Genomic DNA, 22,347 nt, shown 5'->3' on the forward strand with positions numbered 1-22,347 from the left:
GCATCAGCTTTATCTGTTATTTCAAGGGTTTCTAGGACATGCTATGTGAATAAGATATTTAAGCAAAACATTTAGATTAATTTTTAACTTCATTTTTATCTCCCCCTTCTTAAGCTCTACAAAAGGTGCAGGATAATAAAAACAGATACATTAACCAGAATATGAGGAACATTCAACTCCTCCCTCCACCTCCAGAGCCTTCTGCAACCTGCGTCCTTCCACTTGTCGGCACAAAGTTGATAATTGTAACCTTTTTAATACAGTCTCATTTAGCGTATCTTGCTTTTCTCCCCAATGTTAATTGAGGATGTGGGCCCAAATCAGCTTAATGTAAGGTTTCTTGCTGGCAATTAACGCAAATTATCATTTGTAGACTTAGATAATCGCTGGCTGTTATCCTCCTGGCAGTAATTCACACGCTCGTTTGCATAATTACCTCCCATTCCCCCACTCGGAAACCCGCCCCTTATTTGCAGGCGAAAGGCGGCTGCTGCCAGCTTTTATCTGCCCAGCAAATGACCTGTCCTGCTGCGAGCCTCACAGATGGGTGTGGAGGTAATTATGCGCCATGGTGCAGTATTCATGATGTTAAACGTCTCTCATCATCTGACAACAACAGCAAGCCTTTCTTTGGCTCCGCTCAGCATCTTGCCAGCCTCAAAAAGAGGCAGAGTTTTTCCTACTCCATTAGAGAAGCGAGTGAGCAGAATCAATTACAAAGTACAGGAAAATCTGATTTCTCTTAAGGTCTTGGAAAGGGGCAAATGAAGCTCCAGGGGATGGAAGAAGACAGTGACTCACTACAGAAAAGTCCCAGGGTTTTACTGGTTATGTTTATACTTTTGGAGAAGGGATGGGGGAGAAATTCGATTCAGTTCACATTTGAAGGCAAACCTACCTAATGCACACTTTCTGAAACAATATGTGAACCAAACCACAGCCAGCCTTTGAAATGTGCACTGCTTAGATTGTGCAATGCAGTTCTCCAGCCAAGTAACATGAGCAAAAATGCATATACTGGGGTAAAGTGTGCATAAGAATATTTATGTATTAGTAAAAATAACATACAAAAATGCATTATATTAGGGAAAATTGCTTTGTAAAAATGTGACAGCAAAATTACATACAAAATGTATTAGGAGAAACTTGCACTAACATGCTGATGAATCTTCATGAGAACTTTTTTTTAAATCACAGACTAATGTGGAAATGTGGAGAACTGAGCTTAAGACTGGAAAAATGAGAAGCCAAGAGAACCCGAAATTTGTGCTTTCGTACTATTTTGAACGGATGACCTCAAAACAGTTTATGTTAGCTACCAAAGTGGTCATCTATCTAGCCAGGGTCAAAGTCAGGCCCTTTTAGTCTCAGTAACTAAACTGCTGTCATGTGCTACTCCAGGCCATTCTATAGTGTGATCCAGCAAGTCGAATTTGGGAAATAAGGGTTCAAAATCCAGCCCAACTATAACTTTAATGAGCAGCCTACTACTTTGCAGTCTTGGTGTCCCTTCTATTTAAGAGGAATAGTAATTACCTACATACAACATATATGATGTGAGCTTATTTCCTGCCCCTCAGCCTGAAACATCTGGATGTATTTTTTGTTGTTATATGCCTTCAAGTCAATTTCGACTTATGGCGACCCTATGAACGCATTTTTTTAAAGCCCCAGGTACCACATTACAAATACCTATTATTTCATAAAACCATGTAAATATAAATAACCAGGGAAAATTCAGTGAAGAGCTGCCTGAAATCTGAGAACAGATTCAAAATTTCAACCCTCTGCTTGTTGGAAGTGGAGCAAGAGCAACTCCTGTTTTGATCTTTCATTTGTGCTCCAGAAGGGAGAGAGAGCTAGGGTCCTCCAGATGGCTAGGCTTGCCTACCTTTACCTGTGATGCTCTGACTGACTTCCTTCCGTAGCAGACTGATATGCTTAGGGATGCTTATCTGCCCTTCCGCCCTTTCCTTCTTCTCTTCTTCAACTGTCCAAGAGAGAGGAGACGTCTTTGTCTTTGCTCTCTCTCCTGAGCCATGAGGGCAAGATCCACTTCTGGGCGTTGCGCCTCCAACTTAGTTAGTTAGAACTAGGCATGCCATTCCTATCTACTATGTATTTCTATAAATAAAGTAGCTTTTCTTATTTTACTAAGTCTTAAGTCTCAGTGATCCTAATGCATCACTGCCACTTAGGTAAACGCACATGCTGGCGCACACACACATCTCAGACAGTTGACGATCTCTGTGTTGGAAGTGGGGCAAGAGCAACTCCTGTTTTGTTCTTTTATTTGTGCTCCAGAAGGAAGATAGAGCTAGGGTCCTCCAGATGGACAGGATTGTTTACCTTTTACATGTGATGCTCTGACTGACTTCCTTCTGAAGCTAGACTGTGACGTCTTTAGGGAAGCTTACCTGCCTCTCCTCCTCCTGCCCTTTCCACTCCTTTCCTCCTCCGACTGTCCGGGAGAGAGGAGACATCCCTTTGTCTCTTCTCTCTCCTAGCATGGGGCTGACTTCCGCACCTGGGAGTTATGCCTCCAACTTAGCTAGTTAGTTAGAACTAAGTATGCCTTTTCTATCTACAAAGTATTTGTCTAAATAAAGTAGGTTTTCTTATTTTACTAAGTCTCCAGTCTCAGTCATGCTGATGCAGGGTAAAAGCCTGCTTTCTTAGGCAAACGCACGCACATGCTGGCACACTCGCATTTCAACATCTGCTGTTATCTGCTGCTGTGGTGTTGCTTTAAACGAAATTAAGCACACAAATTACACACAGCGCAACACTGTATGAAAGCTGAGCTTCTCAGATTGCCAAATCGTGTGCCAGAAATACTGCTGGGAGGAAGGGGGGGGATATAAATCAAATAATTAATAAATACATATTTGGAAAAAAGGAAAACCAAAGCAAGTGTCTAGCCCTGATGGATGAGGAAATCAATCTGTGGGAAATTTCTGATACGGATCAGAGTGTGAGGTGAAGTACAGAGAGCTTCAGTCTCCTGGACACCTACCTCTATTAAGGGTGATTGCATCAGCTCAACAATTTGACTGCCAGGGTTGCAGGCAGAATTCTCTCTTCTGCCCCACTACCTGAGATCCTTTAATTAAACCTGAGGCTTTCCACATGCCAAGCATGTTTTCTACACCTGAAGTATAACCCTGTCTCTCTGCCTTTTCTCATCTGCCCGGATAGTTCCAGGGCTAGAACAATGGTTGAGCCAGCCATGATCTCTTCTAGTGGAGGTGTAAGTTTAATTCGTGCCAGGACGATTACTGAGCTGTCACTTTCTGCTTTCCTTCAGACAGCAGTTCTCTTACCGGTTTCATGATCCAGGTGATGCCAGGGTTCTTGCGAAACTCCTCCACAAACAAGTGGTACTCTGAAGGCATCTCAAAGGTCTTAGGGAAAAAGTCACACTTCATAGCCTCCAGCTTCCCAGCGTCTCTCTCCAGCTGCTTCCGAAACCGCTTCAGGTTCTTCACTACGTAGTTCTTCCGAGTCAGCTGTATATGAAGGATAAGAACAGCCTCAATACATGAGAATATAAAACAAAATCAGTATAGGAAGCTGCCTTATACCACAGGTGTGGGGAACCTTTGGCCCTCCAGATGTTGCTGACCTTCAGCTCCCAACAATCATTTGTTGGCTGACCTGTGACAGAATTTAGAAAAGGCCCTATAAGTAGGAATGATTGGGCAAACCACATGATAAATCCAGGTCCATCAAAGGATGTAAATAAATTCTCAGGAATAGATGGTCAAGAAGTTACAGAGCTCTTTGTTCGTGCCTCTCAACATCACAAGAACAGCTCTCCTGGATCAGCCAAAGGCCTGTGTAGTCCAACGTCCTGTTCCCAAAGTGGCCAAACAGATGCCCATGGGAAGCCCACAAGCAGAACCTGTGCACAGCAGAACTTTCCCCACTTGCAATTCCCAGCAAGTGGTATTCAGAGGTATACTGCCTCTGGTGGAGGTAGAACATGGCCATTGTGTTTTTAAATTTGTGTATTTGTTCTTAATGTTTTTAATTGTTGTAAACAGCGCAGAGAGCTTCGGCTATGGGGCGGTACACAAATGCAATAAATAAATCGTGGCCAATGGCTAGGGATGATGGGAGTTGTAGTTCAGCACCATCTGGAGGGCTAGAGGCTCCCCACACCTCATACCAGGTCAGACTATTTGTTGTCCATCTAGCCCAGTATTGCCTATGCTTGATGGGCAGCAGTTTTGCAGGGGCTCAGGCAGAGTGATGTCTTCCACCGTCAGCAGCTATCTGATCCTTTTAACTTAAGATACCAGGAATTCATCATGGGACCCTTTGCATGCAAAGCAGGTGTTACCACTGAGTCAGGGTTGAAGTGCAGAGAACCACAGCCTCCCGGACACCTATTTCTACTGGGGGCAGGTAGCACATGATCCCTCCCCTTGAGCTGTTTCTTACGAGAGCTGGTGTAATACAAGGTTGAAGGTAAGAAGTCTCCCATCCAAATCTTGCCTCAGCCATGAACTAAGCAAGTCATCTGAGGCATCTCTCAGCTCAGCTGCCACCCCCATCCCTGATCTGGGGAAAATGGCATTGCCCTTTCCACAAGGCAGCAAACAAACAACGGTCTATGGTCTGTAGGCCCATGAGGCCAGCACCCTGCTGAAGCTAAGCAGGGTCAGGTCTGGTCAGTGCCTGGATGGGAGACCACCTGGGAACCATATGTAAGCCACCTTGGGTTTCTAGCATGAAAAGAAAGGCAGGGTATAAATGTAATAAATAAGTTAATAATAATAAAATCACCATTTCTAAAACAATATAAATTAAAACCCAACAATCTTGATCATTGCAATAACATATATCAAAGTTAAGTAACCAGAATGGGAGGGGCCATGTCAGTATTATATTCAATATTACTGGACCTTAGTAGTAGCCCTCCTGCAGGGCTTAAGGCCTTTGAGGAAAGTGACCAGTGTATAAACATCAATGAGGCTCAATGGAAAAGCATCTGGTTTGGCAATCCATATCTGTATCTGCATATGTAAGGGAATTCTCATTGAAAGTGTTGCACAGCTGTCACGTATTACGTCATCACTGAGCCCATACTGCTGGCATGTATGTGGGGGTCAAAGAACTTCTTTCAATTTGTGGTGGGAATGGCCTGTAGTGCATGATTTTTGGCTGAAGGCTTACGTGGAAATTTCAACTATTTTTTATTATGATATCGCAATGTTGCCTCAACTTTCTCTTGCGAATCTTTGGGATACTCATATGGTACAATTTCACTCTAAAGAACTTCTCACTTGGATGTTGGCGGCTGCCAGGATCTCTACAGCCCAAAAATTGAAGACGTTGCAAGATTAAAATATAGGACTCTGATACAAGCATTTACAAAACCTGCTTATTTCTGAAACTATAACATATGATTTGAAGATCTCAGAGGGTACAGCAAACCCTGAAGGCTTTTATGATGTATGATGGGACTTTGTGATTTTTGTTACTGTAACCAATACTCTCAGCTCACTTCCTGCGCCATCATGTGAGGTTTGGATGGTATGGCTGTGGTTAGGGACGAGAGCTCTCCCTACTTACATTTGCTTGTAGTCTGACACTGTACTCCTGCAGTTTGTTTTTGTATATTTCTTTTTTGTTTGTTTTTATATTTACTTGCATATACAATAAGATTTTGTTTTTAAAAAAAGATGAGTACCAAGGACAGGAAGAAAAAGAAAGCTAACTGATGTTACACCTCAAAACAAAGCCTGTACTAGAACAAATGGGTCTTAAGCTGCCTTCAGGTTAATAATTGTATCTTGAAGTATCTTGATGACTCTATAAGTGCTATCCTAATTTTATGACGATGCAAGACCAATATATTAGACTGTTTGTATATAATGTGTAATTTGCAACAAAGACACTACTACCCCCCATCTCCACAACGAGGGCCAAAAACGTGTTTTCAAGAAACAAACTCCGATTCTCAGAATGCTGAATGGGGCTGGAGGAAGAGGTTCAAATCATGCCCTCTGCACAGTCTGATCCAGACAGCACCAAAGGCCCTTGTCCTCACACTTGGCCCCTCTCACCTCATAGTGATTGCGGAAGTGGCTAATGCGTACATGCTCATCCATGTAGGTGTGGTCAAAGTTCTCCTGCAGCCAGCGGACATCACACCAGTAAAAGTCCCACTCGCCTTCCCTGCCAAGAAAAGGTCAGACAACATCCAGTTGATGAGTTATGGCGACCCTATGAATCAGCAACCTCCAATAGCATCTATAAACTACCCTGTTCAGATGTTGGAAGTTCAGGTTTGTGGCTTCCTTGATGGAATCAATCCATCTCTTGTTTGGCCTTCCTCTTTTTCTACTCCCTTCTGTTTTTCCCAGCATTATTGTCTTTTCATAGGGTCGCCATAAGTCGTAGTCGACTTGGAGGCACATAACAACACGAACAAGTGAATCATGTCTTCTCGTGATGTGTCCAAAATATAACCTCAGGTTCATCATTTTAGCTTCTAATGATAGTTCTGGCTGTTTCAAAACATAATAAACATATTAGGCCTTCAATTTAAGAGCACAAGTTGCTCCCATGACTGGTTTAATCTGAACATATCAATTTTCCAGAATTTCAAAGAAAAGTTATTTTATGGCAGTGGGTCTATTGGAAACTATTACATGAAAGTCTATCAAATGCTCTGTGAATTACAATCATTTCAGTTAAAAGTGTAACTGGAGTATTTTACTATGTTCTAAATAAAGGTTTGAGGTGGCTTCCCTTCTATGATTATCAAAAGAAATAATTACCAGATAACATGGTTGTGTTTCTGCTATTCTGCAATGTTTTCTCTCCCAGAAATTACACTGGAAATGAGGTTGTTGTTGTTATGTGCCTTCAAGAAGATTACGTCTTGTGGCGACGCTATGAATCAGCGACCTCCAAGAGCATCTGTTATAAGCCACCCTGTTCAGATCTTGTAAGTTCAGGTCTGTGGCTTCCTTTAGGGAGTCAATCCATCTCTCGTTTGTCCTTCTTTTTCTACTCCCTTCTGTCTTTCCCAGCATTATTGTCTTTTCTAGTGAATCATGTCTTCTCATTATGTGTCCAAAGTATGATAACCTCAGTTTCATCATTTTAGCTTCTAATTGTTGGAATGTATGAGGTTCAATTCCAACTTGTGAGTTGAGGCTGCATGGGGTTAAAAAGGGTAGCTAGAGAGGAGATCTCTTGGTTGCTAGGCTATACCTGTCCTTTGATCTCCTGCTGTCTCTTCCTTCCTGCTAGACTGATATGCAAAGGATGTTGATCCCAGTTCCTTCCCTCCTTCCCAGTCTTCTTCTTTCTCTTGAGAGGGGAGGAGACATACTCCTTTGTCTCTCCCTCTCCTCCAGCATGAGGGTGAGCACTGGGCTCAGTGTTTGCTGCTCCAGCTTAGCTAGTTAGCTAGATATAGGACTCTTTCCTATCAAGCATGTACTTCCAGAATAAAGTAATTATTTCTTATTTTAAAGCTTAAAGTCTCTGTCTGACTAATTTGCAGGGAAGGTAGAATCTTAGCAAAGATTCAAACACACACACATAAGCTCGCTCAATACTTTCAGTTCCGCAGCGCAACTCTGCGGGGTCCTACAGGACAATGGGCCCAGCTTCCTATACTAATGACAGTTCTGGTTTAATTTGTTCTAACACCCAATTGTTTGTCTTTTTCGCAGTCCATGGTGTCCACAAAACTCTCCTCCAACACCACATTTCAAATGAGTTGATTTTTCTCTTATCTGCTTTTTTCACTGTCCAACTTTCACATCCATACATAGAGATCGGAAATACCATGGTCTGAATGATCCTGACTTTAGTGTTCAGTGATACATCTTTGCATTTGAGGACCTTTTCTAGTTCTGTCATAGCTGCCCTCCCCAGTCCTAGCCTTCTTCTGATTTCTTGACTATTGTCTCCATTTTGGTTAATGACTGTGCCAAGGTCATGTTGAGAGTGTCAACAAGCATATAGATAGAGGTGATCCAGTGGACATAGTGTACTTAGACTTTCAAAAAGCGTTTGACAAGGTACCTCACCAACGGCTTCTGAGGAAGCTTAGCAGTCATGGAATAAGAGGAGAGGTCCTCTTGTGGATAAGAAATTGGTTAAGAAGCAGAAAGCAGAGAGTAGGAATAAACGGACAGTTCTCCCAATGGAGGCCTGTAGAAAGTGGAGTCCCTCAAGGATCGGTATTGGGACCTGTACTTTTCAACTTGTTCATTAATGACCTAGAATTAGGAGTGAGCAGTGAAGTGGCCAAGTTTGCTGATGACACTAAATTGTTCAGGGTTGTTAAAACAAAAAGGGATTGCGAAGAGCTCCAAAAAGACCTCTCCAAACTGAGTGAATGGGCAGAAAAATGGCAAATGCAATTCAATATAAACAAGTGTAAAATTATGCATATTGGAGCAAAAAATCTGAATTTCACATATACGCTCATGGGGTCTGAACTGGCGGTGACCGACCAGGAGAGAGACCTCGGGGTTGTAGTGGACAGCACGATGAAAATGTCGACCCAGTGTGCGGCAGCTGTGAAAAAGGCAAATTCCATGCTAGCAATAATTAGGAAAGGTATTGAAAATAAAACAGCCGATATCATCATGCCGTTGTATAAATCTATGGTGCGGCCGCATTTGCAATACTGTGTACAGTTCTGGTCGCCTCATCTCAAAAAGGATATTATAGAGTTGGAAAAGGTTCAGAAGAGGGCAACCAGAATGATCAAGGGGATGGAGCGACTCCCTTACGAGGAAAGGTTGCAGCATTTGGGGCTTTTTAGTTTAGAGAAAAGGCGGGTCAGAGGAGACATGATAGAAGTGTATAAAATTATGCATGGCATTGAGAAAGTGGATAGAGAAAAGTTCTTCTCCCTCTCTCATCATACTAGAACTCGTGGACATTCAAAGAAGCTGAATGTTGGAAGATTCAGGACAGACAAAAGGAAGTACTTCTTTACTCAGCGCATAGTTAAACTATGGAATTTGCTCCCACAAGATGCAGTAATGGCCACCAGCTTGGACGGCTTTAAAAGAAGATTAGACAAATTCATGGAGGACAGGGCTATCAATGGCTACTAGCCGTGATGGCTGTGCTGTGCCACCCTAGTCAGAGGCAGCATGCTTCTGAAAACCAGTTGCCGGAAGCCTCAGGAGGGGAGAGTGTTCTTGCACTCAGGTCCTGCTTGCAGGCTTCCCCCAGGCACCTGGTTGGCCACTGTGAGAACAGGATGCTGGACTAGATGGGCCACTGGCCTGATCCAGCAGGCTCTTCTTATGTTCTTAAGGTATTGATAATCCTTGACAAGTTCAATGTCCTCGTAGTCAACTTTAAAGTTACATATCTTTCAACATCATTCGTTTCAAATCATTACTGGTTTCTGCTAGTAGTATGGTAGTGTCTGTATCTTAAATTATTGATATTTCTACCTCCAATTTTCACACCTCCTTCATCTTGGTCCAATCCCACTTTCCATACGATCTGCATAAAGATTAAACAAATAGGGTATAAAATACACCCCTGTCTCACACCCTTTCCGATGGGGAACCAATCGGTTTCTCCATATTCTGTCCTTACAGTAGCCTCTTGTCCAGAGTATAGGTTGCACATCAGGACAATGAGATGCTGTGACACCCCCATTTCTTTTAAAGCATTCCATAGTTTTTCAGAATCTACACCATCAAAGGCTTTGCTGTAATCTAGAAAGCATAGGGTGATTTCCTTCTGAAATTCTTTGGTCCATTCCATTATCCAATGTATTGATTGATTGACTGACTGATTGATTGCATTTATATACCGCCCCATAGCCGAAGCTCTCTGGGAGGTTTACAACAATTAAGAACATCAAAAACAAGTATACAAATTTAAACCATTAAAACCCATAAAAAACGATAAGCAAGTTAAAAACACGTTATTCAAATGCTGTTAAAATGCCTGAGAGAAGAGGAAAGTCTGTTTGCTATATGATCTCTGATACCTCTTCCTTTTCTAAATCCAGCTTGGACATCTGGCATTTCTTGCTCCATATATGATAAGAGCCTTTGTCGTAGAATCTTGAGCATTACTTTAGTTGCATGGGATATTAAGGCAATAGTTCGATAATCACTGCATTCCCTGGGATCCCCTTTCTTTGGAATTTGGATATATATTGAATGTTTCCAGTCTGTGGGCCATCATTTGAAAATGGAAATGGACTGCCCTCAAGCTGAACCCAACTTATGGCGACCCTATGAAGGGTTTTCATGGTAAAGTGGTATTCAGAAGTGGCTTACCATTGCCTTCATCTGAGGCAGAGGCAGTGACTGGCCCAAGGTCACCCAGTGAGCTTCATGCCTTTGTAGGGATTCAAACCCTGGTCTCCCAGGTCATGGTCTAACACAATGTCCAAAGTATGAGTCCGATTCAGTCTCAGTAACTTGTAGCAACTCTACTGGTATGCCATCTGTTCCTGGTGATTTGTTTCTTCCAAGTATTTTAAGAGCAGCTTTCACCTCACATTCTAAAATTTCTGGTTCTTCATCATATGGTTCCTCTGTGAATGAATCTGTCATCCTGGCATCTCTTTTACAGAGTTCTTCAGTGTATTGCTTCCATCTTTCTTTATTTCATCTCGGTCAGTCAGTGTGTTCCCCTGTTGATTATTCAACATCCCTACTCTTGGTCTAAATTTTCTTTTAATTTCCCTAATCTTTTGGAATAGGGTTCTTGTTCTACCTTTTTTGTTGTCCTCTTCTATTTCTATACAATAACTATTGTAATAGTTCTCTTTGTCCCTACGTACCAATCGCTGTATTATTGTCGTTCTGACCATGTTTCTATCTCCTTTTGCTTTTGCTTTCCTTCTTTTTTAACCATTTGAAGAGTTTCTTCAGTCATCCATTGAGGTCTTTTTCTCTGTTTAACTATTGTTTTTTGCATTCTTCCCTGATAATGTCTCTGACTTCAATCCATACTTCTTCTGGTTCTCTATCAACCACCTCTAAAGCCTCAAATCTGTTCCTTATTTGATCTTTATATTCTTCTGGGGTGTTATTTAAATTGTATTTTGGCACTATAATTGCTTTGTTGTTCTTTAGTTTTACTCTGATTTTCAATATTATCAGTTCATGATCTGTACTGCAGTCTGCTCCTGGTCTTGTTGCCCAGAAAGTAAGGAACTTCTCCATCTTCTGTTACCAATTATATAATCAATTTGATTCCTATATTGACCATTTGGTGATGTCCATGTGTACAGTCGTGTTTTTGGTTGCTCAAAAAATGTGTATGCAAGAAACAAATTATTGGCTTCACAGAATTCGATAAGTCTTTCTCCTGCTTCATTTCTATCTCCTAAGCCCCATTTCCCCACAATTTCTAGTTCTTCTCTGTTCCCTACTTTTGCATTCCAGTCCCCCATGATTATTAGAACATCAATTTGGTGTGTGATCAATTTCTTCCTAAAATCTCTCGAATTCCTCTTCTTCTGTGTTTGCTGTTGAAGAGTAGACTTGGATGATGGTTATGTTACTAGGTTTCCTGTTTTTTCATTGATATAACTTGCTCAGACCTTGCATTATAGCTCCTAATTGCTTTTGCTACATCTCACTTTTAAAGCAACCCTGTTTCTTCTTAATTTCTCATTTCCTGCATAAAATATTCTGTAGTTGCCTGACTGAAAGTGTCCCATTTCCGTCCATTTTAATTCACTCACACCAAGTATTGTAATGGTGATGCGTTCCATTTCTTGCTTGACAATTTCTGACTTTTCCTGGTTCATGCTTCTCACATTCCATGTTCCTATTGTGTGCGCCGTACAACTCCGGACTCTCCTTTCGCATCTGTGCGCATCAGCCTCTGGGCTTCCTTTCGGCTTTGACCCAGCTGCGTCATTAGTCACAGCGCTACTCGTACTCGTTCTTTGTTCTTCCCCAGTAGCTCGCTGAGTGCTATCTGACCTGGAGGCCTCATCTTCCAGCACTATCTCGTGTTGCATTTTGGATACTCTGTTCATAGGGTTTTTATCGTAAGAGGTATTCAGAGGTGGTTTACCATTGCCTTCCTCTGAGTTTGGATGCATCTTAGTCTGGTGTCTCAGCTTTGACCATTCCGCCTTGGATGCCCCTGCTAGGAGTCAAGCCTCTTGGTCTAGACTCCTGATGGCATTGCTCGCAGCTTCCTTGACACTCTCAGACCTCCTCACGACATTAAGGTGTGCATCCTAGAGGAAATGAGGAATCCCAGAAAACTCTTCGCATCTATTTTCTGAATAGACAAAGCAGCTCTACTAAAGTTTCTTCATCTTTGGCTGGCACAAATGTGATTGTACATTATTGAATGGCACTCTGAAGATTGTTCTTAAGGGAATTCACAGTTCACACTGTCAGTAGCAATTTAAGTTAGCAAAAGCTTTCCAATTCTAATCTCATTTTATAAGAACTATAACTTTAAAGAACTGACGTGTAAACTTGCTTTTCCCTCTCCTCCCTCCTCTCATCTGTTTTTCGTCATGCCTTTTTAGATTGTAGGCCTCAGGGCAGGGACTGTCCTACTACTAATTACTGCACGTTGCTAAGGGCTGCCTTTTCAGCTAAACAGTGGAGTATAAATGCTTCAAATAAAATAAAATTTAAAAATATTCATACAATATGCAGGGTAGGATTAAGATGGAGAACAGTGCTAAAATATGTCAGGAATAAACTCATATTGAAATCCATGGCAGGCCTCCAAAGTGGTTTGAAGATGCCAGACTTGCCTTGTCTCACTTCATCTGCCTAAGCAAGAGGAAATGGTCCCTTGTAACAACACAACCCTCACCCTGGGCCATCTACCCACTGACCCATAATTCAAATGGTCAAACCCCACCCCAACAAGGCCAGAATCAAGATCCTTTGGCTGTGGGCATGGGGGCGCTTTTGAAATGCAGCCTTGGGGAGCTGCAGATTTGATTGAAAGGGTGGACAGGAGGAGGAGGTTTGTCACTCTTTCCCTGTGGGCCACTTTTACATTCACCTCCCCCCCCCCCAGCAGCTTTTCTGCCTCTGGGGGAAGAAGCACAACATGCCCATACTCACTCCCCCCCTGCACAGGCAGGAAAGGTGGGAGGGCATAGGGAGAGAAATAAAATAATAATATTAATAGTAGTTTAAATCATCATTTATTTATTTATTTATTTATTAAATTTATATACCGCCCGACTAGCAATAGCTCTCTGGGCGGTGAACATAAAACAGCATAAAAATACAATAAATAACAAAACAATACTAAAATACAAGCAACAATCCAACACAATAAACATTTTTAAAATTAAATCAGTGTAACTTAAAATGCTTCAGAGAAGAGGAAGGTTTTGACCTGGCGCCGGAAGGAGAGCAGAGTCGGCGCCAGGCGTACTTCCTCAGGGAGACTGTTCCATAGTTCGGGGGCCACCACTGAGAAGGCCCTATCATCATTTCTATCATCATCATAGAAATGGACTGTACGGAAAGGTGAAGCGTCGACTTTCCTTTGCAAGGCTGCATCAAACCTGGAAAGCTGCATGCTTTTTAAAAAAGGAAATGACCACAGGTCTCTCCCACCCCCACATGATGTGTGGTCTGCCTTTAAATAGGTCTACAGAAAATAGCATTTTGCTGGGGGTGGGGGGCAGTTTTCCTCCTTATGGTGCTCAGTCCAGGACTCCGTCCAGGAAATGTGGATGAAGCAAGGGGTGTCACCGGGCAGCCGGCACAAAGGCATCCATTTATCTGCAGCTAGGGAGGCATCTGCTTTGGCATGTGTGGTCTCAAAGCTGGCTGGATCCAAGGCACTTTTTGTTTTAGAAGCTGGTGGTGAGGGCTAGATGTGTATCCTGGGACCAGAGAAGACTTTGGCTAACAAGTCATGTTTGGAAAAGATTGGGGAGTGGGGGATAGAGAAATGTGTTTCTTGAGCTCTTGAGGGGACTTGAGGGGAACCAAGAGTGCAGTTGGAGTGTGTCTACCGAAGGAAGAAGATGCAGTTGTGAATGTGATGCAACAAGCTGGGGCCAGAGGGAAAGACACAGAGGCCAAGGAGGCCTGAAAAAAGGAGCCCTCCCTTCCCCCCGCTAGCCCCTATTGCCCTTTCTGGGAATTCAAATCTCCTGCTGCTGCTGCTTTGATGAAAGTGGAAATGGCCTGCTCTCAAGTCGATCCCGACTTATGGCGACCCTACGAATAGGTTTTTCATGGCAAGTGGTATTCAGAGGGGGTTTACCATTGCCTTCCTCTGAGGCTGAGAGGCAGTGACTGGCCCAAGGTCACCCAGTGAACTTCATGGCTGTGTGGGGATTCGAACCCTGGCCTCCCAGGTCGTAGTCCAACACTCTAACCACTACGCCACGCTGGCTCTTCTACAGCATTGAAAATGAACTGCCTTCAAGTCGATCCCGACTTATGGCGACCCTACGAATAGGGATTTCATGGCAAGTGGTATTCAGAGGTGGTTTCCCATTGCCGTTCTGAGGCTGAGAGGCAGTGACTGGCCCAAGGTCACCCAGCGAGCTTCATGGCTATGTGGGGATTCGAACCCTGGTCTCCCAGGTCGTAGTCTAACACTCTAACCACTAGGCCACACTGGCTCTTCTACAGCATTGAAAATGAACTGCCTTCAAGTCGATCTCGACTTATGGCAACCCTATGAATAGGGTTTTCATGGTAAGCGGTATTCAGAGGGGGTTTCTGTGATGTTCCTATATTAATGTATATATGGTAAGTGTTGTTGTTTTAGAAGATACATGGTAAGTGGAGTGAAAGAGGAGGGGGAGTGAATGGGCAGTAGAATGCGAGATGATTGGCTGAGTGTTTAAAATGGCTGAAGGTATAAAAGGAAGAGTGAGAGTGGAATCTGGGGGGAGAAGAGAACTGAGTGGGTTGCTTGGTGGGGTTTAGAGAGTTGTTTGCCAGGAGGGAGGTGGAGTTCGGATTAGTATTGAGTAAAACCATATGCTTATGTGCCTTAAGAAGAAATCTTGTTAATCTTGTTAGCTTTGTTATCTGTAATAAATACTTAATTTGGTTTACCAAAGGCCTGATCCTTGGCTGAGGTTTCACAGACCAGAAGGGAGGGTAAGGTAATGACCAAGGCTGAAGGGGAACTGTAACGAATGGTGGCAGCGGTGAAGAGAATAACAATACCAGTATTCAGAGTCTCTGGGAATACTAGTATTGGGACGTTACTGGTGGTTGCCTAGCAGGGGGATCTGTTGAGATCTGTGCTAGAGCGGATAGGTAAACCATAAGAGAGTGCGGTCCAGACTGGTGGAGTCCCTGGTGGTGCCTAGAGATAGGCAGTAACCACGAGCAGGTAGGAACCTGACAGGGAGAGCCAGGGAAGGACGCATCACAGTTTCCCATTGCCTCCCTCTGAGGCTGAGAGGCAGTGACTGGCCCAAGGTCACCCAGTGAGCTTTGTGGCTGTGTGGGGATTCGGACCCTGGTCTTCCAGGTCGTAGTCCAACACTCAAAGCACTATGCCACACTGGCTCTGACAGACAATATAAAAAGTATATGCCCTGCTGGCTGGCCTCTACAGTAGGCAGGCAGGCAGGCAGAGGTCATCATCTATACTCCTGCCCCTACAGACTCAGATCTCTAAATAAGTGAAGAGTTCACTGCGTACCCTACCCTTAGCAACTATGAGCAGAGAAGACAATGTCTTTCTATGGAGCTGAAGCCAGAAAAAGGGGCTGCTGGGAGCACTAAGTGAACCCCAGTGAATCATGAGTCCATTGTTAAGTGCTGATTGTGTGTATTATTCTCTGAGCATGTGCAAACGTCTACACTGTGTGTTTGCGTTATTTGTACTTGGCACATATCTGAGTGGTTCATGCCTGTCTCAGTGAAAATCCTTCACAAGGCCACAAAAAGCTATCAAAAGATGAGGACGTGGAAAATGAGAAGCCAGCTGTTTGTGTGCAAAGGGGGGCAGGTTTGGTCACTCAGGGTTCATTCACCCTTTTAAAATGATAATTTTCAGCAACTGCATCTCCATTTCAAGAGGCTTGAAGTTAATGACAGTAATGATGAAGTATTTTAAATGACTTTTATATATATATAAAATAAAATACAGCTGTTTAAATGTTCATTAAACAGTGTTGGTACAATTATTGCTGCTTAGTTATCAAGCGCCATCAATGCAGATAATGCTTTATAAAAAAATGTACTGCCTTCAAGTCGATTCTGACTTATGGCGACCCTATGAATAGGGTTTTCATGAGGCTGAGAGGCAGTGACTGGCCCAAGGTCACCTAGTGCGCTTCATGGCTATGTGCGGATTCGAACCCTGGTCTCCCAAGTCATAGTCCAGCACCTTAACCATGACACCACACTGGCTCTTCTACAAACCATAGAAATGGCCAATCGCATTCCTGGAAAACCTGATAGGGATTTCATCTGCAGTATGATGGAGGCTTTTTTTTTTTTTTTTTTTTCCAGCACACAAAATGAGAAAGCAAGCTTCATTTCCTAGTTCTTGTCAGAGGAGCAGGGAGGGTTCAGTGAACCCCCTTGATCTGAGACAGGAGCCTCTGTTGAAATGAGAACCTCGGGAGGAAACGTGTCACCCTGGTCATGCCCATAACAAGAAAAGCACAAAACCTTACTCTTTCACTTCAACCCATCCTGGCCGTTGTCGAAGGACATCTAAAATGGTGTTTGTGAGGGCGCACTTGAATCGGATGCAAGCTCGTGGTTCTCTGTATATATAAAAAACATTAAGCCCGTTACATCCAGGGCTGTGCAATGTGCATTGCCAACAACCTATCTGTCATTCTTTTTCACAGTAATCTATACATTTTAAAAGATGTATAGCTCATCTTCCTGCCTGAAAATAGGCCTTCCAGGTGGCTGGCAATAAGAGAAAATGATTATGCAATAAATACTTAAGATGTTTGATGGTGACTAATGGAAGCTCTGGGAGGTAGTATGTAATAAGATGTGATATGCCCACTCGCCAGTCCTTAGAACATCTTTTTCCCAGCCTGTTGCCCTCCAGATGTTTTGGACTACAGTTCCCACCAGTTCTAACCAGCACAGCAGTGTTGGCTGAAGTTGATGGGAGCTCCAGTCCAAGGCATACAGCTCCAGAAACTGCTGAAGTATAAAAAGGCATAATCTACACTACAAGTCCGTATCAATTGTACCGCAGTTTAGTTGCCATGACTTCCCCCAAAGAATTTTTGGACTCCTACCCAAGCCTGCTACATATCATTTATGCAGCACTTCTCATTTCTCAGATCCCATAGGCCACAGCGACTGTCACAACCTTCCCTTGGCCATTTGTTTGTAAGCAACATGGGGCCCAGAGGGAATTCAGAAGAAGAAAAGTTTTTCACTCTCCAGCAGGCACAAAAAAGGGGTCGATTTGGTCTGTGTGATCTGTACCAGGGCCAGGATCTAAAGTATAACTTTAGGCACACCCAAGCGACTGGATACAGTTGGTACAGCACAGTGGGGAGGAGAGCCTGGCTGGGAATCCAGAGTCTGTGAGTTCAAATCCCCACTCATGTCTCTTGGGTGAAAAGGGCCAGCTAAAGATCACCCCCACAATGAGTGGCTCAGAGGTTACGTGCCCTACCACCTCTGCAGCCGTGGGCAAGCGGCATAGTCCCAAGGAGCCCAGTTGCCCCCCAGCTGGCAGTTGCGGACAAGGAAGGGGCTGGCTTGTGCACCTGTGGCAAGCTGAGCAGGCCCTAGCCAGCTGGGGAGGACTAGCCTCAGAGGGAGGCAATGGGAAACCCCCTCTGAACACCGCTTACCATGAACACCCTACTCATAGGGTCACCATAAGTCGGGATCGACTTGAAGGTAGCCCAAATGATTGGATATTCAGAGGAGAGGAGTGACAAAGCCCTGCTGCTTTTTAAGTGCCCGATGGTCTCAAAAGAAGTGTTGCATGCAGATGTGGAGGGAATGTTTGATGAACTACAATCATGGGAATGTGGTAGTCACGGCACAGTTCTTTGGATCCAGGCAATATCTCCTAATTATAAGGTATCTCCTCTCATTTGCTCAACCGTCCTTTCATATTGAACATGACAAACCATTCTTGGCAGGAGACTTTCACAATTGTTATCAAAATAATGTGCAATGCCTGAGCCTCATCATATGGAGAATGTTTGGAGAAGGTCTCAACCCAAATTATACGCTGCCTACCTGAAAGGCATTTCAATGCAGATTTCAGCTGCCTGGGTTTGGGGACATGAATGGTAAGTAGGCAAATACCAGATGGACCAATGGTCTGATTTGGTACAAGGCAGCTTCCTCTGCTGTAATTTTCATCCACTGTTGCCCTTCCGTCGCATTTCTTTTGAGAGTTGTGCTTAGTTTTACTCCCAGACTGCTAGGTAGCCATGCGCCTGGTTGTCTATGGTGGATGCAAACTGCCTCTAAGGACTAGACAAATAAGCTTTACAAACATGCTTCTTCCTCTCTCTCTCTCTCTTTCTGGTCATATGACTGCCAGGATAGGAATATGTGTACAGTGGTGGCTGGTGCCAATAATGAGTGGTAGGGCAGAAGGCAGGGAGGCCAACAGTAGGCGGAGCCAGAGCCAATGATAGGCGGAGCCAACTGACTCTTGTTTGTCCCTGCTGAAGTCTACAAGGGCAAAACTGAGACTAAGGAGAGGGAGGCTGACAGCCACTGTCAATGCTTGGGCTGGTTGTAAGGAAGAAGGCAGTAAGGAAGATGGAGGCTGACTGAGGGCAACGTGAGTTTGGTGGGACAGTACCCCATTCACCCCTCGTGAACCAGCCTCCACTGTGTGCCTAGGAAGACAAGCAAGTAATAATTTTTCAAGGATAATAGCTTTTTTGGAGTATGTTGTGAGACTGGTTTACTTCTGAGAGATACCTGACAGTATGGGGAAATGGACCTGTTTGAAGCTTCCACACGCTGATAACACCTGATAGGTTTTTCTGTTATTTGTGCAGAAAATCTACCCTACTTCACATTTTGGCTTTTTAAAAACAACAAAAGCAGCTTCACTTTTCCTGCATCAAAACACTTACAGATGTTTCTGTTTGGAATGTCCCCACCATCACCACCTACTACAACAGATTCTTCATAAAAATACCTCTTTGTTCCTCCATTGATGCTGAAACAGGAAATGATGTTAAAGTTATTTGACAGGGGTGGGACAGTGACAACCACTCACCGTTCTTTCATTTTCTGGTAACCGTAAGGCCCTTTATAGTTTACGTTCTGTAATGAGATAAGCAAAGAGGCAAGTGAAATGGGAATGTGAAATAAGGAACACACTAAAAAAGAAATTATATTTATATTCCATTATAGCAGAAAACTACTCCGGTGCCCTCAAATATAACACAAAAGAAAAAAGGTTGTATCCAATGCTAGTCCTACTCAGAGTAGACCCTCTGAAATTGATGGGCATGACTAACATAGGTCCATTAATTCCAACGGGTCTACTCTGAGTAAAACATAGTTGGATACAACTCCAAGATATCAGAAATATTTTTTCCAGTTCTATGTGTGGCTGCTGGTGATTAAAATGTGATGCTTGATCCTAAAAATGTCACACTGATATGTAGCAACATGAAATATTCTATTCAGCTCTGCCTTTTATATATTCCCCAGTCTATAAAAGAAAGCACGTTGGTGGTATGATCACTTTCTCTCTCTCTCTCATCAGAAAACGCCTTGGGTCTAGCAAGCCCAGCTACATTAACCACGCAACACAACTTGCCATTTGCTTCCACCACCCCTTTCTTATGTTGTTGTTGTTATGTGCCTTCAAGTCGACCACGACTCATGGCGACCCTATGAATCAGTGACCTCCAAGAGCATCTGTCATGAACTAGGGAAGGAGGCACACAGTGAGGGAGGTTCAAGGGTGGCACCCCTCCCAGGTGTTTATCTGCTAATCTATTTTAACGTGCAAATTACCTTATGACAAACATATTGCCTCCTTGATTTGGGTGGTCTCAAAAAAAAAAGAATTTTTGCAATATGTAACTTTAATTGGTTAATTAATTTATCAGTTAAATGGAATAAGTTAATTGGCTGAAAAATCTGTAATCTGTTGGCAGTACAGATGTTTACCCACCCATCTATGCAAATAAACTGTCTGCCGATCATTATGTTTGTATGATACCTGCAGGATCAGAGGCACCATGTTCCTCTGAATACCAGTCACTGGGGAACAACAGCAGGTGAGAGCTATTGCCCTCATGTCCTCCTTGTGCGCTTCCTATAGGCATCGAAACAGAATGCTGGACTGGGGGTGCCTTTGGTGTGATCCAGCAGCCAGGCTTCGTCTTATGTTCTCTAAGAAAAAGGGGAAGTTCCTCCATCTGCCCTGGACACACATATAATTTTACCAGACTCTTGTTTTGTCATTAAGACCCGAGATAGTCTAGCCCAGCAGAGTTGAATAAGACACATTTATTTCCATCACAGGAACTGCCACTATTGTGTGCCAGGTACATGAGCAAGTAGAATCTATTCCTACTTAGCCACTATTGTGAAGAATTGTGAAGAATAAGGGCACAATGCTTCCCCCCCCCAAGGGCTAGTATTAGCTCCTGAGACTCTTGCAAACCTAAGTGTGCCTAGTAGCCAAATACTGATGCACTACTGGTCCTGCCCCTGCCCGTGGCAGGGATGTCTCACAAATGGTCTGAGCAGTCAGAAAACACCTTGGCCAGAAACTGGTTAGTGTCACTTTGGCCAGAAACTGGTTAGTGTTAGTGACTACATGCCCTCTGGCTCATGTGGTATGAAGCCAGCTCCTAAGTATGCCTAGAGTTTGTTGGCGTTTGATTGCCTTAACTGGCATGTGGGGTGCGATGGGGTGTTGCATCAATGCAGCTGAGCACTTCTGTAAGATGATATTGTACTGTTTTATGTTGGCTCCGCTCCTTCCTGGAGGGTCGAACCCAGAAGGTAATACTCGGAGACTCCTGCTCAGCCCCCTGGCCTTTGACCTGCGGGATTCCACAGGGTTCTATTTTGTCTCCTTTGTTATTTAACATCTATATGAAGCCGCTGGGTGAGGTCATCCGGAGGTTTGGAGTTCGTTACCATCAATATGCAGATGACACCCAGCTTTACTTCTCCTTTCCTCCTGATGCCAAGGAAGCCGTTCGACCCCTGAACCAGTGCCTGTCCTCAGTGATGGATTGGATGAAGGTGAACAAGTTGAAATTAAATCCAGACAAGACAGAAATGCTCTTCGTCAGTCGTGGGGCCAAACTAGAAACGTGGAATGTACCTGTGTTAGACGGGGTTACACTCCCCCTGAAGACTCAAGTCCGCAGCTTGGGTGTGCTTCTGGACTGGGCTTTGAACCTGGAAGCTCAGGTTTCTGCTGTGTCCAGGAGCGCTTTTGCCCAGTTAAGACTGGTTCGCCAGCTGCGCCCGTTTTTAGAGATGTCTGATCTGACGAAGGTAACTCACGCCCTAGTTACATCCCGGCTTGACTACTGCAACGCACTCTACGTGGGGCTGCCTTTGAAGACAGTTCGGAAGCTTAAATTGGTTCAACGTGCAGCAGTAAGAATGCTGACAGGGGCTGACATTCGTGCCCATACAACCCCCCTGTTGCAACAGCTCCACTGGTTGCCAATTTGCTTCCGGACTCAATTCAAGGTGCTGGTGCTGTCCTTTAAAGCCCTTCACGGCTTGGGCCCTGTCTATCTGTCCGATCGGTTGTCTTCTTATGAACCCCCCCCCCCCGTTCTCTCAGGTCCTCCGATAATTCGCTCCTTAGGATACCCTCAACCTCACAAGTTCATCTTTCAGGAACCAGAGATAGGGCGTTCTCTGTTATCGCCCCTAGACTCTGGAATTCCCTGCCAACAGAGGTCCGGTCAGCCTCCTCGCTTCCGGCATTCCGTCGCCAGGTCAAGACGTTCCTTTTCCGTCTTGCATTTAACCTGGACTGAGGAATAGGAAATCTCTTGACCATGAGAGATTATGGAGTAATTATGTGTTTATTGTATTGTATACATTTTTTACTATTTTAATCTTATCTTATAAGTTTGTATCTATGGTGTATGTCTTGCTTTTATAAGGTATTCTCGGTCTATGTTCTTTTATTATAGAGTTGTCTGCCGCTCTGAGCTTTCCAGGAAGATAGAGCGGCATAGAAATGTTTTAAATAAATAAATATTCTAAGCACGCATGTACCTTCCTATTTGTCACGCACAGTCCACATTATCTTCCCTCTTGGTAGTGTTTTTGTTGTGCTGATGATACCACATACTCTGAGTACACTGAAGCGGCAATACTCTGTGATTGGGAATATACGATGCATCTTTCTTCGCCAGATCACACATTTTCTGCAATTGTGACTGCTAAATGAGACGTGATT

The 22,347-nt window shown here is 43.7% G+C and overlaps 1 protein-coding gene across 6 annotated transcripts in view; it reads right to left on the reverse strand.

Moving 5' to 3' along the window:
• The window catches only part of TTLL9 (tubulin tyrosine ligase like 9), a 47,485-nt gene that overhangs the window by 22,276 nt on the left and 2,862 nt on the right, over positions 1-22,347 (reverse strand). For 4 of the 6 annotated variants that reach the window (XM_061630814.1, XM_061630812.1, XM_061630818.1 and 1 more), the window contains exons 2-5: positions 19,171-19,217; positions 16,616-16,708; positions 6,075-6,186; positions 3,324-3,509 (exon numbers count right to left, since the gene is read on the reverse strand). In XM_061630814.1, the coding sequence (XP_061486798.1) occupies positions 3,324-3,509; positions 6,075-6,186; positions 16,616-16,708; positions 19,171-19,217 (438 nt within the window). The remainder of the gene's footprint in view (positions 1-3,323; positions 3,510-6,074; positions 6,187-16,615; positions 16,709-19,170; positions 19,218-22,347) is intronic. The other 2 variants (XM_061630813.1, XM_061630817.1) reach the window with 2 other exon arrangements.

Source organism: Rhineura floridana, chromosome 6 (genome assembly GCF_030035675.1).
Source record: "Rhineura floridana isolate rRhiFlo1 chromosome 6, rRhiFlo1.hap2, whole genome shotgun sequence".
NCBI lineage: Eukaryota > Metazoa > Chordata > Lepidosauria > Squamata > Rhineuridae > Rhineura > Rhineura floridana.